Source organism: Platalea leucorodia, assembly GCF_965183815.1.
Source record: "Platalea leucorodia genome assembly, chromosome: 2".
NCBI classification, from domain to species: domain Eukaryota; kingdom Metazoa; phylum Chordata; class Aves; order Pelecaniformes; family Threskiornithidae; genus Platalea; species Platalea leucorodia.
Genome location: NC_138824.1, coordinates 19,992,470 through 20,011,348, shown reverse-complemented (window position 1 = coordinate 20,011,348; position 18,879 = coordinate 19,992,470). Strand labels below are relative to the sequence as shown.

General features: G+C 41.8%; 1 protein-coding gene across 1 annotated transcript in view; it reads left to right on the top strand.

The window, feature by feature from the left end:
• The window catches only part of LATS2 (large tumor suppressor kinase 2), a 51,663-nt gene extending 33,543 nt beyond the window's left edge, over positions 1–18,120 (top strand). The window contains exons 3-8 of the mRNA XM_082304737.1: positions 3,526–3,658; positions 7,610–9,147; positions 11,902–12,484; positions 13,123–13,305; positions 14,601–14,707; positions 15,470–18,120. Of these exons, the coding sequence (XP_082160863.1) occupies positions 3,526–3,658; positions 7,610–9,147; positions 11,902–12,484; positions 13,123–13,305; positions 14,601–14,707; positions 15,470–15,964 (3,039 nt within the window). The 3' untranslated portion in view covers positions 15,965–18,120. The remainder of the gene's footprint in view (positions 1–3,525; positions 3,659–7,609; positions 9,148–11,901; positions 12,485–13,122; positions 13,306–14,600; positions 14,708–15,469) is intronic.
• The last annotated feature ends 759 nt before the right edge of the window (positions 18,121–18,879 follow it).

Sequence of the window (18,879 nt, the reverse complement as noted above, 5' to 3'; positions counted from 1 at the left end):
ATTCTTGCCCAGTGTTTGTCGTCTTGTTTCCTCAGCCCTTCTACTGTCTACAGTATCAGTCTGCAAGATTTTGGCACTGATATCCCTCCTTCTTCTTGAGCCATTCTGCTGCTTCTCACAAAGACCCTCCATCTCACTTAAGCCTCTGCTCTCCAACAAGTGTAATTACTGACACTGCTTAATCCACCTTCTGCCCTTCTTCCCATCCTTCGAAACAGTCCTTATATTGATTTCCAGCAAATGCAGCCCAGGCTCTGGCCCCTGCTGCCAGCGGGGAGCCAGCTTCCCCTTCAGCAGGCTCCTGGAGGCCAGCCCTTCGCTGCCTTGTCGCGGCCACGCTCCGTCACTCAGCAGAGTTCATCGCTGCATTGCATATAGAAAGGAGAGGGCCACCGTGCCCTATTAGCCAGTGGCCACCTTGGGCACAGAGCACACCCTCCATGAGCCTCAGCCATTTATCAGCTTGTCCCCTATCCCTAGTGAAAAGGTGCTGGAATGAGCAGAGCCCTCTTCATGTAATTGCCAGAGAGGAGAGAGCTGTGGGCATGGAGGATGGCGATGGGAAAGACAACGCAGAGGAGGCCAAAGGCCAGCTGTAACAGTGCTGGAGCTTCTCGTTGCCCTCCAGTCCCCTGGAGTATCACATGCCCCCAGGGAGATTTGTCTCCTGGGTGGAAAATTATGATTATATGTGATTTGTCTCTGAGAAAAATCCTTTCCTTTTGTATGTGGCATGTTTATTTTTTGTTGGTTGCTCTCCATTTGCTTGGAGATGATGTGAGGCTTTTGTGAACCAGCACCAGAAACTAGGGCTATTTGCGTCTCATGATAGCTACAGGGGAAAGGGCAAAAGCTATGAGATGGTGTACAGGGGAATCACAGGTGTTCTTTTGAACCACAAAAAAAAACTTACTTCATTTTTTCCAGCAGTAATGTAAGTGCTAAGCAAACAGGGTATGTAATGAGGAAACCCTTTGGAGGGTGGGAGCTGACCTAATGGAAGATGAGAGGTGGTGAGCTGGAGCACAGGGCTGCTGCTGCGCTGGGGGCTTGCGGGAGTGAGATGGCCAGCGACACATCTGCCAGTCTCCAGCTCTTGCTGTCCCTCTTAGGTTATCGTACAGTCCACAGTGAAATGTATTGGGCTTTTCCCCTCCCATTATTCCCACTGAAGTTTAAATATGAATCCCCTAACATATCTGCTGAAGGTAGAACATGCAGCTTCACATAGACCAGTGTCATTTTTACTCTGCTTTTCTGACATAGGCAATGGCAAAAGAGGAGAAAGTAGTGCCACCGTATAGGGAGGGGAAAGGATTGTTTTCAGAGATGATATCATTGTGCTGGTGACAAAAACTAACCTATTTTAGCCCCTTTGAATTGTATACAGCCAACATAGCTGAGAGAGGGAGAAGTGGATTATATGGGCTGTTTTATTAATCATTAAGATAATGCTTACCAAGCATTTATTCTCTTGGTACTCCACTGCAGTCAAAACCAAAAAAAACCCCAACATCTAAGCCAGCCCAAAGATCTTTCAGTCTTGCATAATGAGCACATTTGCTTTAGGAAACTTTAAGACTTGTGATCTAAGGCTAGATCCAGCTGGTGTAAATGGGGAAAGTGTTAGCAGCCCTGTGGAACTGGGCTGTAAAACTCAGAGTCCCTGGATGATGAGAATGCTGAGCACTAGGATGCGAATTTGCTAATACTTTAGAAATGTATCCAGAAGAAGAAAAAAGAAAGAGAAGAAAAAAACATTGTGGGAAATTCTTTCCTTCATACATAATAGTTTTCTGTTGATTTAAAATTGCCCTTAGTAATGTGTTCATGCCAGTGAAATATTTCAGCTATAGGAAATGTGAAACCTACTAGTGCCTTTCTATGAATTATGAGTCATAAATTGTATGAAAAATATTCAATCTTGCTATAGCTATTCCCCAAGCAGAACCTCTGAGTAATGGAGAAAATGCTGCCATTTTGAGGGGAGTAGGAGGGGACTGAGCTAAGCGAAGCAAAATGCCAAGTGCCAGCGTGTGGCTCTGGGCTAAGTGTGAATTAGTGTCATCTGAGATGATCCTCCCTTGCTAAGTAAACAGTTAGTGAGAATGTTACACGTACTTGCAGTTCAGTTGAGAAAAGTTGTTCTTTGCTCTGGATGATAGGGGAAGGGGGGCATACATGTTGAGGCTACCTGACTGCTAGCCAGTGCGCTGAACTGCCCCGTGGGAGAGTAGTGCGCTTGTGCCAACCCAGCCCTCACATCTGCAGTCGGTAAGGCAAGCCAAGAAGGCGCAAACTCCATCGGATTCAGCGCTCAGTGGGCAGGTTGTGATGACAGAATTCCCCTAAAAATGGCGCTACAGTGGCAAGATAATAGGATACTGACATTTGCAGGCACATCCTTGATGGTGACATTCATTTCATTCAGCTTTAGCCATCTAAGAGCTAGGAGCCCTGTTCAAATTAGTCCTCTAATCTTCTGTCACCAAAGGTCAGTTTATCTCCTGTTACATCTATTTTATGAACTGCCTTTTGGAGGTGATATAGAAAAGTTCTCAGGAACTGCTTTTGACTAAGTATCTAACTTCTTGATGGCTGAAGTTCAGAGATGTGAATTCAACATTAAAGCTCTGGATTTCAGTCTCTCTATCGTTTCAGAAAAGACCACACAGCCTTGCAAGGATTTGTGAATTTTGCTTTGCAGCCAGAGACTAGAGTCATTGTTGAAAGGTATTCTATACCTGAGCTATAAGTAAATCTGTAAACAAACTCCAGAAGAATATGACTTGCTGGCTGTAGAGCAGGGGACACTAACCATGGTTGTGTTGGAGCAGTTTAACTACAGTATTCATATTCACCCCAGTTTTAGTTTTCAGGTTGTATGTCTGGCACCCATATTAACTTCTCAGTGATGGATGTGTGCCCAATAAAATACAGCTAAAAAGACTAACAATGTGAAACGCAGTTTGGTGTGCTAGTCATTTTCCAAACAGATAGTGAATGATGTCCCAGCAGTACTGAAAACAGCAATCTTTCTTCCCTGCTGACTCTACTGGGGCCAGGATTCGCTCAGCAGAAATCAGTCCCTGCCTAATAAGCTTCTTGTGGCATCCGTGAAGCCTTAAAGCTTTTACTGTGTTCAGGTGTGACTAAGAGACATGCTCTCAAATACCAAAAGCTAAATATTTCATTCTATTTCATCCTTTGTCAAACTATGCTGCCTTTTCCAGATTTGACTCAAAGTTTATTTTAAGGAATCTGAAAGTATACATTTCAGTTTGATGCTTCTTTAATTGCCAGAGTTTGGGTAGGTTGTGTTTTTTCTTATTTCTTCTAATTTTCCAGTTGTATAAGGCATGCAAATGTTTTCAAAATATGAGTCCATTTCGTTTCAGGCAGCTGTGATCTGGTGTGAATTATAAAATGTTTCTATAAATGTAAGAACGTTTACTGCTTTCTAGCTTGCAGTACAGTGCTTGGGGTTTGCCTCACTGTGATTCAAGTCTTGTTTGCTTCATACAGGAGATGGCTGTCCGAGCACTGAAGCAGACAGGTAGCAGAAGTATTGAAGCGGCTCTGGAGTATATCAGTAAGATGAGCTACTTGGATCCTAGAAATGAACAGATAGTACGTGTGATTAAGCAGACCTCACCAGGTAAGCATGAACTTTTTTAAAAATTGTGTTCTTCTTTCTTGCAATAAGCTATTTTTTAAAGTAGGGTCGTTGCTGGTGAGAAGTAGTGGATTGGCAGTTTTCAGTAATACTCTTGTAGGAGACGGTGATGTGAACACGGCCCTGCAAGGTGAGCTGGGGTAGAAGCTGAACACAGCTCACCTGCTTTGCAAGAGCACATTCATAGTCCACCTTCTTAAACCCAAAGCTATTTATCCTTCAGTGCAAATCACTTCAATCTTCTCAAGTTTACTGCAAAGTAAAAGCTTGCATGTAAGTAATTGCTAGGAGTTGTGAGATATCTCACTTCCCAGGAATTCATTCATGTTAACATTCTTGTAAGTACACTGCAGAAATAGCTTGGCCCAAGATAACAGAAGCTTTTCCGCTCATCCCTGCTAGTCTGCTACAGTTCTGTTTCATGTAAATTAGCAAACGGGAGGATTTGGGCCCTGCATATGCATCATCAGCAAACATCAGTCCACAACTTGACAAAAGGCCTTGCAAGAGTTGTTTCAGTTCAGGTATTAGCACTTACAGCACAGCAGAATGCTTTTGATCTGTGATCAGGATACACTTGGGTTTGGGTAGAGTTTGTTACTTTTATCTTCTTTCAGTTTCAAAAACTGGCCAAGCAGACAAATAACCATCCCCTGACTGGCCAAACCTGTGTAATCACACAGTGTTACATGCTGCAGAGGGGTTAGTGGACAAAGCGTTGAGCAGATTGGACAGCTGTTGTCAGGGTCCTGTTTCGTTGGACAAGGAACTTCTGTTGTGTCAGTGGCATCATTTAGACTTGAAAGGTCTTGTCTGTGTTGGACTAGTTGAAGCTAATAAATCCCTTCAATCAATCTGATTACAGTAGTACAGACCTCCAAGTGTGGTCATAAGTTGAGTTTACTGAGTGCAAGTGATTCCCACATGACAAATTTATCTCCTTGGCCACCTCAGCAGCACCTTCCTTCTTGCCTCTTGATCAAATTGAAGATCTTTGTTGGGAAGGGTGTTAAATTTGGCGTAGTTGATAGAGAGGCATGTCCAGAGATGAGGAAAGCTGAGGAACAGAAAGCCCATTCAGTTTACAAAGAGAAATCCCTGGACAGGAAGGAGGTCTTCAGTAAAGCCACTTCTTTCCTGGGGGACCCTGAGGGTAGCCACATATAGGGAAGATGGAAGTGGGGAAGGACCTCATTTTCTAGGTGGTCGCTCTCAGGAATGGAGCTTCAGATGTGGTGGGAAAGGGTGATGGTTTTGTGTAAGGAGCAGCTCAGCTGCCCTTTCTATCAGTCTTAGACTTCTTGTTTTATTACTTGGGAAATTCTGGAAAACCCTAAGAAAACATTTCCAAGAATGTTACCCTGCAGCGTGACCACCTGACAGACAAAGTAGTACTGGCCAGTTTGCTATTTGGAGAGCTCTGTCCTAATACGTGCACAAATGTGGCCTCAACTGGGCCTTAAGGAGAATTTAAAATAACTTTGACAGAATTACGGAACTGTATTTTGCTTTTTATTATAAAGACTTTATTCCTTAAAGTGAAAGAACACAGTCCTAAAGAGCATACATTTCTTCTGAAAGTGTTGAAAAATCTTTCTAGGCTAGCATTTTAATTACTTAAGGTGTCTTTCATTTGCATTTGTTTTTGCTTTCTTAACATTCCAATGCATGCAGCTGTTTTGAATACTTAACCTTTCGAGCTGAAGATCCACCTTTGCTTTTAGGATACCCAGAGTGCAAAACTTAAATATCATGCAATTGATGTTTGCCTGCCTGAGGTGCCACAAAATCATGTTGATTTGTTTGGTATGGTATTGTTTGTGCTAGGGTAGCATAGGTATCCTCTAGTTCATTAGGAGGCATGTAGTGCTACTTGGGAACTTTTAATTAGCAGTTTGAGAATTTTAATCTTCTGGTTTTGAATTCCGTATATTCGTGTATGGAAATAGATCTTCAAATTATTCATTTTTGTCCTGCTTTAATTTCAGTAGTAAAGCTAACAAGAGTTTCCGCATACTGGCAAGACTCAAATAAAACTTACCAGATATTACCGTGTGACAGAGAGTTATGTATAAACACAGATGATCCCATGAGCATAGTTGATTAATCTTAAGAATACACACTGATCTAAAACCTTCATAGGCAAGAGATAGTCATAACAGTTACCGTGTTGGATAGGAATGTGTGGAAAAAAAAAAAAAGTCATCTGCAACTACCATGTTTAGTATCTTCACAAATCCAAATATTCCTCCGTCAGACTAGACCAGACTTACTGGTATACAAATCTAGGAGGTGGACATCATACCTCTCTTGACATCAGCAAGATTCCTTGCACAGCTGAAGTATGTGTCCCAAAGGAGGACAATTATTGCTTCTAGTTTCCTTCATAGCCTCTGATAGGGAAAAACAAAGTCAGTTTGTGCCTGAGGCTCAGCATGAATCCTACTGACAGAGATGACAAATGGGTCTTATGGCTGCCTCCCACCTCCAGGCCAGAGTAGCCACTTCTTAGGATGCTTTGGATTGCCACAGCCTCATCAGTGCATCTCACTGTGTCCCAACAGATGCGCTGTCAAGGAGTGCTGTTGTAAGTGCAACCTCAGTAAGCATGGCCTCATGTTATTGTAGGAAAAAGAGCTGCCAATTGTAGATTTCACTTTAAAGAGCACTGATTATTTGTCCAACTCGCTTCTGTTTCAAAACATTGCATTGTTTATGAAAGTGTCATTTAGTGTGGGGGCAGCCTCTCCAGCGCGCAGAGATGGTGCATAGACCTGTCTTAATAACATGCACGTCCTTGTCTGTCTGTATATAGCAGGGCTTGTGTGTCAAGATGAAGAGTCAACAGCTGTGCTCAGGTGTGCTGCATCTGGCCCAGCTGGGACATGCTGGAATGCAAATAATCAGAAAAGCTTGCAATCTGGTGTTCAAGCCTGTTAGCTCAATACAATTATTCTTGCAGACCTTGTGAAGTCAAGATTTTAAAAGGAAATTATTTAGGCATAAATGGGCCAGGTCCCGTGATTTGTGAAAGCCAAAGAACCATAAGGGGAACAAAAAAATAGCGACAGCACAGAGTCTCCCCTTGTCTTTTTAGCACAGCCAGTGCTTTATACACCTGCAATTTATCCTCAGATCACAGAACTGATGAAAAGTGCCATTAACACTTACAGTGTAGGAATGCTGCTGTCTTGTCTCTGCACATTCTTCAAGCTAAGATTAACATGTTGACACCCTGAAAGATTTGCCTTCCAGACAGATGGAAGATGAGTAATATAAAGGGATACTCTGTGTCCAACATATTGGAAAGAATACAGGACAAACTGTACGATGCCTTTGTTGTAAATGAAGGAGAGGGAAACAAGGATTCTTGAGGAGAACGGTGGAACAGAGAGATGTAACCAGATCCCCAGCGTGAGCAGTGAGCTCACTGTACAGAAGATGTGGACTATGTGGTGACCTAGTAGCTTATAGTAATGTTGACTTTAAGTTGTATTGACAGTCCTTCCACGAGCTTTTTTTCTCCTGTTGGTGCTGTACTTAACCCCCTGCTCTGTAGCTTCCTCCTGTCTGTGAGTAATGACTGGTGATACTGGTCCAGCTTTAAGAACCAGGCTGTAGTGTAATCTGATGATTTCATGGTTAAGGAATTTGTGCTTCTATTTTCATGATTTGATAGGACTCCCTGATGATTCCTGGCATGAGCAGTGTTGTGGGCCAGTAGCTCGTTATCAGTAGTAATACTTGGCACCTATAATTTAAAATGTTCAGAGTGCTTAATTTAGATTTTGGAGGGTGTTTTTATAACACATACTCCCCACGCAGTGTGCATGCTTGTGTGTGTATGTCTGTACGTATAGATGGATGAGTAATGCAAAGTAATTGGTTGACCTGAATTGTTTCCTAACATTCTTCTGTGTTCTTTTTATGAAGGAAAGGGTATTGTGCCAAATAATGTAACCCGCAGGCCAAGCTTCGAAGGATCAAATGAATCTTTTCCGTCCTACCATCAGATCAGTAATGCAGCCTATGAAGGGACAGGCTTTGGAGCAGAAGGTGCAAATATGCTTACTGAAGTTCCAAGGCCATACATGGACTATTTAATCTCTACTTCACAGTCTACAGCTATGAATGCTCCTGTACAGCGACCCTCTGGAGTGGGCACTCACAGCACACCAACAAGCCATCAGCAGAAAACATACCCTGCAAATATCGAGTCTTCTGTGATTAATTATCCAGTGGCTAATCACAGCAGTCAAGCTTTGCAGCTGCAGGCATCCCATGGCTCCAACAGCCAACATTACAGTAGGCAGCACATGATGGTGCAGGGGGAACCTATGGGGTATGGTGTTCAGCGGAGTCCATCCTTCCAAAACAAGATGCAGCAGGAGGGAGGATACACCAATCTTCCAAATAAAGGGGCAGTTGTTCAGAATAATTCTGGTCATGCATTTCAGCAGGCACCAGCAAGCCTGTATATATCACATTCTCATCACAAACAGACAAGTCCTTCTTCTCATCAAATGCATGTGATATCCAGAGGTCCAGCCTTTGCTAATGATTTTTCAGACAGTCCACCACAAAATCTATTAACTCCATCGAGAAATAGCCTAAACATGGACCTCTATGACATGAATAATCCTCAAGTTCAGCAGTGGCAGGCAGCAACACCGTCACGCCGAGATTCTTTACAAAATCCAGGAATAGAAACATCTCCACGGCAACACGTATCCTTCAGACCCGATGCCACAGTGCCAAGCAGAACAAACTCTTTTAACAACCACCAGCAACAGCCACAAGTGACAGTGTCTATAAGACAGGTTCCTCCAGGAAAACCTGATCCTTCAATTACGTCTCCAAATACGATCACAGCAGTCACATCTGCTCATATTCTCCAGCCAGTGAAGAGCATGCGAGTGATGAGACCTGAGCCTCAGACTGCAGTGGGACCTTCCCATCCTGGTTGGTTACCTGCGCAGGCACCGGCTGTGGATGGCTTGGAGATCATTGAGCAGCATGTGCAACCTGTTGGAGCAGCTAATGCCTATCAACTAGATGTGGATTACGGTAACCAGGAACTGCGGTGTCCACCACCACCGTATCCCAAGCATTTGTTACTTCCCGGTAGCTCTGAGCAGTTCGATATCAACTGCTTATGCATGGGTGTAGAGCAGACCCTCCGTGTAGTCCCCAATTCAACGTGCAATAAGGCTGAGGAGAACAGTGAGCGAAATGATAAAAGCAGCAAGAGCACTAAAGCTGAAAAAACAAGCAAGGATAAGAAGCAGATTCAGACGTCTCCGGTGCCTGTGCGAAAAAATGGCAAAGATGAGGAAAAGCGAGAATCCCGAATAAAGAGCTACTCACCTTTTGCCTTCAAGTTCTACATGGAGCAACATGTAGAAAATGTCATAAAGACCTACCAGCAGAAAATTAACAGAAGATTACAGTTGGAGCAAGAAATGGCTAAAGTAATTCTCCTTGTTTTGTTATAATAAAAGCTAATGGGGTCAAATTGATTATTACTATTTTTAATCAGTTAAAAAAATTATAAAGGCAGACTCCACTGGAAGTAGTAGGTATCCAACACCTCCTTATACTAGACTATTTTCCCTTAGAAGAATGGATGCAGGACTGGGAGGCTGTTTGAAAAACCTGAGATGAGAAATAACACATCTTCATACCAGAAAAGTAAAATTAAGCAAACCCCCTATAGTAGGAAAGTATTAGATTTGCTTAGGCAAGAACTCAGAAGCCAGGTTTGAGGCTAACTCTGGCAATACTTTGGCAGCTCTTGCAAAATGTTGAAAAAGGTTTTCTCTTTGCTCCAGTCCTCCTTCCCTGTTCCATGATAGCCACTCATTCACCAAAGCCATGGTTCAACCCGGCAGTATGATCACTGTGCCATGTTTTCTGATGAATGTGTAATACTTGACTGGAAGTTGTCTGTTGAACACAAGTAATAATATTGTGCAAGTAATCCTGTCTTGGCCAGCTTGAACTGATCTTGGGACCCTTGCTGGAACTTGTTCTAGAAGCAGGTCTCAGGGAGGTGCACTTCTTGAGTGAGAGCGCTGCTTTCATGCCTTATTGTAGCTCTCAAACCTAACCTGATTCACTGATAGGGCTGCTTAAAACAAAGCTGCCAAGTTCTGATGGTTGCTCTGGCAATTTTGTTTTTAATTTTTAGATGTGGAAGAGGTTTTTTTCCCCAGGCATGACTAGAATATGACTAGTCTACTTTTGTATTTAAGGATAAACCCTAAGGAAAGCTATTATTAATGCACAATGGATAATAATTAACTACCCGATCTTCCCTAGCACAGTCAATTTCCAGAGTCAATTAATTTGATGCTCACATCGCTCCAGAAAACTCAGCGGTTTGTTTGTTGAGGTTAAAATTAAAGGAATAGGCTTCTAAAATCTCTTGAAAGGTAGACATTTTAGTTAATAGTTTGTCCTCACTGCAAGTACAGATTGTGCTGCATTGCTTGGATTTAGTGAATATTTTCCTGAGATTGAGATAGGGAATGATCTCTAGAGAAGTAAAACAGCAGCTAATTGCATTAGTTCTTCTCTTCTGACTCTTCAGCTTTCCCTCACTTCATAACTCAGAGATAATTCAGCTATAAACAAAAACAATTCCTTCCCCTAGCAACCTCATCACTGGCTGGAATAATACACTCAGGAGATGTTGGCTATCTGAATATTGCATTATTCTAGAATTAACCAAGAACACAACACACTAATTATTTTACCTTGAAACAGTAAACACTTGCTTTATTATGGATTTATGTACTTGCCTTACATTTTAAAAACAGTATTACTTGTTTTGCTTTGGCTGTTGCCTTCAGTCTGAAAATTCATCCTACCTGTTCTGCAAGTTTCTGCAGACCTCCTCCATCCTCTATTCATGCAGATTTCATTTTTATACCATGGGGATCTCACTGCATAGTCTGGCTGCCCACATTCATCTTTAAAGACCCAGACTACAGATGTGAAATTAAATCAATCTAAGCAGCGGCCCTGTGGGTGTATGCTTGGGTCTCTAGCCTGCTAATCAGGCAGCTTCAATTCCCTCCTCCCCATTGCCCCTTCCCACCAGGCACTAATCTTCCTCTCAGAGTGCTTCAGCTGATGCCAGTTAATTCAGGATTTTGGAAATGGGGTACGCAGAAAGAAAGGGGTGTGCTGCGGAAGATGAGTTGTCAGGAGATCATGGGGATCAGCCCAGGGGCTTCTCTGGTGGAGGCCACCAGTGGCTCTCAGGAGAGGGACAGGCACCAAAGTTGGCAGTGTGCAGGCTCTGTCTTGAAGGGCAGGGAAAGTCTGGTTGGATACTGCTGCTTCTCCCTTTCTCAGGAGGTCTCTCCCCACTATCATGTGAAATGTTACTTGCAGTTACTTGGAGGCTCTCTGGGGACAGGAGGTGGCTGGATAAGCCAGGTTTTTTACAGCTCAGGTGCAGAAGGGAAATAATACATTTAGGAGGAAAATAGCACCAGGGTCTGGGCTGCAGTGGCTGGGGGGAGGCTAGAGCTGAGGGTTATATGCACATATTTTGGGAGGGAAAAGGGAGAAGTTTATAGAAGAGATGGTCAGGAGATCTACAAAGCTTGAGAGTGGAGGCTGTGTATGGCAGAGGAGGAAAAACACTTTCTAAAGAAGAAGGTTCCCAAGGCAGTTGGGAATGTGTAGGTCAAAACTAGCTTCTTAATTGCAACACAAAAACCAACGGTCAAAGAGCACTCAAGGTAGGAACTGTTAATGCGAGTTGCCCTGGAGAACCATTCATGAACAAAGTGGACTGCTGCATCTAGTTTTAAGTTTCAGTTTAAGTTAAGCTGTACTGCAGTGCACATACATATAGTGGAGTGCAGTGGCAAAGTGCACATTTGAAAGGTGTAAACCAAATCTCATGATCAGGTTTGTTGTGTTATATTCCCCTCTCTGATGGTATTGCCCCATGCCTTTTCGTTCAGTCAAATGAGAAAGGCAGACCAGTCCCAGATATGGCAAATTCAGGTAACAAGTTAGGGCACAGTGAATTTGCCGGTATTTCAGAAATACCTCAGTAGACTGACAAGAGAGTATATCTCCTATGAATGTCTTTTCTGGTTCTTGGTTAATTTTTCTGAGAAATGCATTTTGGGAATGCTAGTTTATTGTTCTCTTGCAATGAATGTAAGAGTACTAGCTCTTGTGGTTTGCTTTCCTTTGTAAAGGCTGGCCTTTGTGAAGCAGAACAGGAACAAATGAGGAAAATTCTCTACCAGAAGGAGTCCAACTACAACAGACTTAAAAGGGCCAAAATGGACAAATCTATGTTTGTGAAAATCAAGACTCTGGGTATTGGTGCATTTGGAGAAGTCTGCCTGGCCTGCAAAGTGGATACCCATGCCCTGTATGCCATGAAGACTCTGCGAAAGAAAGATGTGTTAAACCGGAACCAGGTGGCTCATGTCAAAGCGGAGAGGGACATACTTGCTGAGGCAGACAACGAATGGGTGGTTAAACTCTATTATTCCTTCCAAGATAAAGAGAACTTGTACTTTGTGATGGACTACATCCCAGGTGGGGATATGATGAGTCTACTGATTCGGATGGAGGTCTTTCCAGAGCGTCTGGCTAGATTTTATATTGCAGAGCTCACTTTGGCTATAGAGAGTGTGCACAAAATGGGATTTATTCATCGAGACATCAAGCCGGACAACATTCTGATAGACCTTGATGGGCATATCAAACTAACTGACTTTGGACTGTGTACTGGATTCAGGTGGACTCACAATTCAAAATACTATCAGAAAGGTAGTGTTCTTAAGCTTTATTTGTGATGGTATTGCATTATTTATTTTGAAACAGACAGGTACCTCTTGGCAGAAATGCCAGCTCAGAAAACAGAGGTGTGTACATTGACAAAGGGTCAATGACAATATGATGCATCTGTCTCTCACTAACTCATTCAATTAGTTGGTGTCCAGTCCTTTGTTTCCAGTACTGTTTAAATCCTTACCAGTAATCTGGCTGACCACTGCAGTAGCAGCAATTTTTGAGTTTATACTTGTTTGGAGGGTCTCTTTTGATGGTGAAATAATTTAATCACAGATTTAAAGTAGTCCACACACCTCCTGTGTGTGCCATTGAGGAGTATTGGTATCTGTTGGCCAAAAGGTCCTGAACAATTGGTATAGTCAATCTAAATATACTCCATTGTTCTCTATCTCCCATATGGGAGCATGCTTCCTTGCACTGAGACAGAGACATTTTGCTGGTTATGGAAAACCAATTATGAAGGGGAGGGCAGAAGGAAATGCCTTGGGTTTAAAGTTTAAATGCTGTTCTTCAGTGAGAGCAGAAGATGGCACAACTAGGTCTAGATAAATACTTTTCTCTTTGTGTGTTGTGTGTTATGACCGTGAATGTAAACTTTCTCTCCCATTTGAAAGGGAGCCATATCAGACAAGACAGCATGGAGCCCAGTGATCTTTGGGATGATGTGTCCAATTGTAGATGTGGAGATAGGCTGAAGACGTTGGAACAAAGAGCTAAGAAGCAGCATCAGAGATGTCTAGCCCACTCGTTAGTTGGAACCCCTAATTATATTGCTCCTGAAGTCCTGCTTCGTAAAGGTAGATAACCTGTATTTTTCTCCTGTTTAAGTGACCATCGATGCTTTGAAATTCCCCCCCACCCCACCCAAGCTAAATAAGCTTGCTGCTTTGGAAGATTGTCATTCTGAAGGCCACAGACACTTAGCTCAGATTAAGGAGAACAGATTTCTCTACATGCTCCACTGTTTAGCATCACATTGCTGACGTTGATGATGGTCATACTTTGTGTGTCTGTGTGTACGTCTGCACTCTGAGGCCTTTGAATGAGACTGCTAATAAATGTGTCAGATGATGATGTCGGCGATATTTTTCAAGTATAAAGCAGATTATCTGCACTCATGGAGTATGACTATGACCGCTAGCAAGTTTACCTAGACCAGTGAGTAGCCAGGTGATGGTTCTGAATCACTGATTCAGACGGGTCACTTAAATATGGATGATGTAAACTTGTGGAAGCATGTCATCCAAATTCCCAGCCAGAATCTTGGGGAAAGCCAACAAAAAGTCTTCCACAATTTACACCGGGCACCCTGCATTCAAAAGCTTGGCTTGAGGACTTTAGGCAGTACTTGGTGGCTATCCATGCAGAACAGACATGGCCACTGTAGGAGGGAGATCAGATGTTCAAAATTGTCTGCAAGCCACACCCTAAGCCTGATCTTTCTCAAGTTGAGAGATTTCACGTTTGCTCCTACATCATCCGATGACACAAATCTCCATTGAAATCAGTGTTTAAGTCCTCCATTCCTTTTCGGAGATCTCAAACATATACCTTTATTTGTCTTGTCACAGCGATTAAGTGATTGAAATTGTTCCTCTGCTTGGAACTTGCTCAGAAAGTCATCTGTGGCTTTCTTCTGTCTCTAGAGCCAGGCCGTGTCTTTCAGCAGCTTTTCAAACTCGTGGTGTCACCTCCATTGAACCTAGGGGGGACATCAGTCACTAAACCTTTTTGTTTTTCTTTGATGTTCAGTTTGTGCTGTGTAGTGAAGTAGTTGTGGGACAGGGCACGAAAAAAACTTCATTCTTTCTAATGATATGATTTCACTACTCACTTTTGTTGAGAATTAAATTTATTCCGAAAGATTCCCAGACAACAGGATTAGATCTTTACTGACACCAGTAGAATTTAGATCAGCAAGCAGAAGAGACTTTATGATGAAGGTAGATTGGGAGTCCTTTGCTTTTAGATCACAGATTGTTTGTCTGAGAAAGACAGAAATCTGTGATGTATGTTTTGATACTTAATTGCAAGTAGCTCTATACACATTCTCTGTGGTTGGTGGAGGACAACCTTTTGACTTGCTTTTCAGGATACACTCAGCTCTGTGACTGGTGGAGTGTTGGTGTGATCCTCTTTGAGATGTTAGTGGGGCAGCCTCCTTTTCTGGCTCCTACACCCACAGAAACCCAACTGAAGGTAAGTTGAAGCAAAATTCTAATCTGTGGTAGCAAAATTTTAAGCTTTTCCCTTCCTTTCTCCTCCATGCACAGACCTATCCCCTCTTGTTTTACTAGAGAAAGGAGCAGTGATTACAAAAGCCTGATTTTAAATCGTTCTATGCAGGGAGAAATCCTTTCCCAATCAATGAAGATACTGAATATCAGACTAGAGCTGACTTGTCCAACTGCATAAATAGTTACTAGTTTTATGAGTCAGCACAATTGGGATTTCTTAAGCACAAGTTCATCCATCTAAATTCCTTAGAGTGCCTATCGGATTTGAGTAAGCCGATATGCTAGTGATAATTACAGTTGGCAAGGTAAGTGTTTAAAAGTCAAGCAGCAAGTAGTTTTTTATTAAAAAGGACGTATCTCCTGACCATTCTTCCTAGTTTATATTTTGGAGATGAAACAAAGTACTTCCTTGAAGTCATTCCATCAAGTCATGTGTAAATTGAACATGTTCTCAAATTGGACTATGGGAGCGTTCAGGAAGGACCTTGCCTCTTTTAAAAATGGAACCGCTCCTTTTATCTGCTATCCGACAATGTTTCTTGATTCATTAAAGTAATTATTAACAGCCAATGTAATCTAATCATTCGGTTCTTGAACCTCTAAGATAACTCTACAGACTGTGAGTTGCCTAGTTATGTGTACACTTCTGTACAGTTAATGTGGGCAATCGAAAGGAGTCCGTTTCCAGGATTAGAAGTTGTTTAACAGCCTTTCTTACCTCCAGGTGATAAATTGGGAAAGCACACTGCACATTCCCTCACAGATCAAGCTAAGCCCTGAGGCAACTGATCTCATCACAAAGCTCTGCTGTGCTGCTGAGGACAGGCTTGGAAGAAATGGAGCAGATGATATTAAGGCCCATTCTTTCTTTCACTCTATGGACTTCTCTACCGATATCCGTAGGCAGCCAGCTCCCTATGTTCCAAAGATCAGCCATCCAATGGACACTTCAAATTTTGATCCAGTTGAAGAAGAAGGTCCTTGGAACGATGCTAGTGGTGACAGCACCAGGACATGGGATCCACTAGCCTCTTCCAATAGCAAACACACAGAACATGCTTTTTACGAGTTTACTTTCCGAAGGTTCTTCGATGACAACGGGTATCCGTTCAGGTATCCCAAACCTTCTGGAATGGAAGTTGGCCAGTCTGAGAAGTCTGATGTAGAAGACAAAGGCGTGGTGGATCAGACTGGGGCTTGTCAGCCTGTATATGTGTAAATTATTGTATAGAGTACTCCAGATAAGACTAATCTCAAATCCAGTAGGGCCTTTAACTGATCCTTTAGGAGCTGATCCTGCAGCACTTGTTTCGGTGTAACTCCAGCTAAGGCTGGAGTCGTCCTGGGGAGTCAGAAGCTTGCAGGGCCAGGTCCTAAAAATGGCACTCTTGAAAGTTCAGGTCAGTTTTACTGTAAATAACTTTGTTGATAATTACACTTGAAATCCTGGTCTTCACCAAAATCTGCAAGGCCAGCAGTCTATCGTTTCTAGGCCTATTTTTATTTGAGGTCAGCACCCCCCTACTCAGATTAACATTTACAGACTTCTGCAACTGTCAGCATTATTTTTTAAATGAATAAAGAGCACTTATATTTTGTTTATAGCAGGGGTTTTTTTCCTACTAAATTATAGGGATTAACTTTGACAAATCATGCTGCTGTTCTTCTTTTCTACATTTTTATTTTATCCATAGCACTTATTTCACATTTAGGAAGATGCATAAAGCTGAAGAACATGTGATGAAAGGTCTCTGTGCAATAATGTAAGAAAGAAAAAAGAAAAAAAAGAAGAAAAATGAAAAAAAAAAAAAAAAACCTGCTCTCTAATTTTCTAAATTTACTGATGCCATTGTATTCGCACCGTGATTTTTGTTTATTATATGTATTTTCCACATTTCAAAATTCTGACATAATCTTAAAGCTGCTTTATTTCCTTCTGCTTATTGGAGTGTAATAGAAAGTGTGAGCAAGTGATAATTTGGGTGTGATTTCATTGTCTAGTGTGTGAAGAATGTTGCATGAGCAGTGTTTTTCTATTTGAAATGGCCTTTTCTTGCCATTCACAGGCAGGTCCTGTGGATCCGTTTTTACTAAGGGTCTAAAATTAGACCATTTTAAGCCGTGTGTTGATAAGGTATTGTGTGGATGGTTTCCTCTTATGATTGTATCCAATATTAATTTTGTCAAACAGATTGCAAAGGTTATAACTGAATAGTGATTTTGTGGTCTGATGTAATAGATCATTTTAGTAAACACGTATCATCGGCACACACGTTTCCCCACAAAGGATGAATAGCAAGACCATTATCACACAGCTGATTGTGGCAACAGTCTAGATCGGGCTTATTCACGCAGCATGCAGCACAGTGTCCAGTGTTTAATACTAGCAGTAACGCAGAGCACCAGTACTAACACGTGTAGCTCAACGTCTTCAAAACAGAATGTCTAACGCTGTGCTCCCGTAACGCACCGAGATCCGAAGTGCAATGAGGGTGATGTTGAGTGCGTGCAGCTCCACGGACATCTACGGAACCTGGAGGTACGTGGCTTTTCCAGGCATCAGAACCCTACGCAGGACTGGCTGTGTATCCGTTTAGGATCCTAATGTTTTAGGCACTGACATCTGAAAATGTTGGCATTGTTCATAGGTCATTCTGTCCTGTTGTCTAGAAGTAAAAACGTTGCTGTGATGGAGCGCAATAGTCCTGCATTTCGCTCAAATTATAGGCGTACTTTGAAATATCAATTCTTAACTATGTTAAAATATACATTTTTCTTATATGTATAAGTGAGAATTATTCAAGGTGATATCAGAATACTAAAGATAATTAAGCCATACATATTTGCATATATATTATATATAACTAAATAAGTAAACACACACAAAAATCCTTAATTCAGATTAGTGTAACAGTCCTATTTAAAGTGATTGACATAATAACATTTGAGGAAAACACTCCTTTAATGTGTTTTTGCTTTATTTTATTTTTAAATCTGGAGCTTCATTATTTTTTTCCGTATGTTATTCCACATATTATTCCTTAATGTTTTAGCATATCCTATCCTATCCATTGTTTAGATATCTAAGCAACAACATATAAATTCATCAGCCTAAACTAAACAAAAATGATTGTGTATTTGTTTACATTTGTATGAAAGGAATGTTCTGAGGTATGCAGTGCTTGTGTTGTGACAGTTCATGTAAGATTCAGTATTACTGCTTTTTTATATAGTAATGCCATTTTTTGTTATTTACATCTATCTGACATTCTTTCATGTGGTAGGTTCTTTCTCAGGAACTCAATTTAACTGTTATTTATTGATATACCATTGCCTTTGAAAGCTTCTACTGGCACAATTTATTAAAAATCTGAATCAAAATCTAAAATGCGTTATGTGTTCTTGAACAGGATCATTTCTGCCTATTTTAAGGCAGAATTTTCAATGGATGTGATTTTGTGATGTTCATGATGGGTTTGAGTTTATAAACGTGAGATCCAAGTCTCACCTCTCCTGCAGCATTTAATGTGGGGGCTCTGGGTACATGAAGACAATTTCTTCTGTCCTCATGGCCCTTGAGAATAAGGGGCCGGCGTCCCGGCTGAAACTTGCTTTGGGGGCACCAGCTCAGCAGGCGGCATAAAATTCAACACAGTCGCTTTCTCTGCAGCAGAAGCTCTGCCAGGGCAACCACAACCAGTGTGCTTGCCCCCTCTGGCTGTTGCCTCTGATGTACTTCTAAAATACAAATAATTCACCTGCAAATACAAGTAATTCACTTTTGCAACTCAGCCAAGCAAGAGAAACTAGCCCAGAAGGAAAGAGGTGCTTCCACAATGACGATATTACTCATTTAAAATCTATGCTGCAGGGAACAGGAGCCAACTCCCATTTCACCTGAAGAAGAACTGGTTTGGAAAACAAATCTTTTCCAGCTTATCATCAGGTGCTGTCTCTAGAAGGCTCACGTCTTTCTCAGACATTCCAGGGGTAAACAGAAACTTGGAGTAAATTTTATGGAATTTGGACAAGTAAACCGTATGCCATATATTGGGACTCGCTCCAAGCATTCTCATTTCTGCTGAACTTCCTGCAAAAAGCATCTAATGTCGTCTTGTAAGAAGTTATATCGAT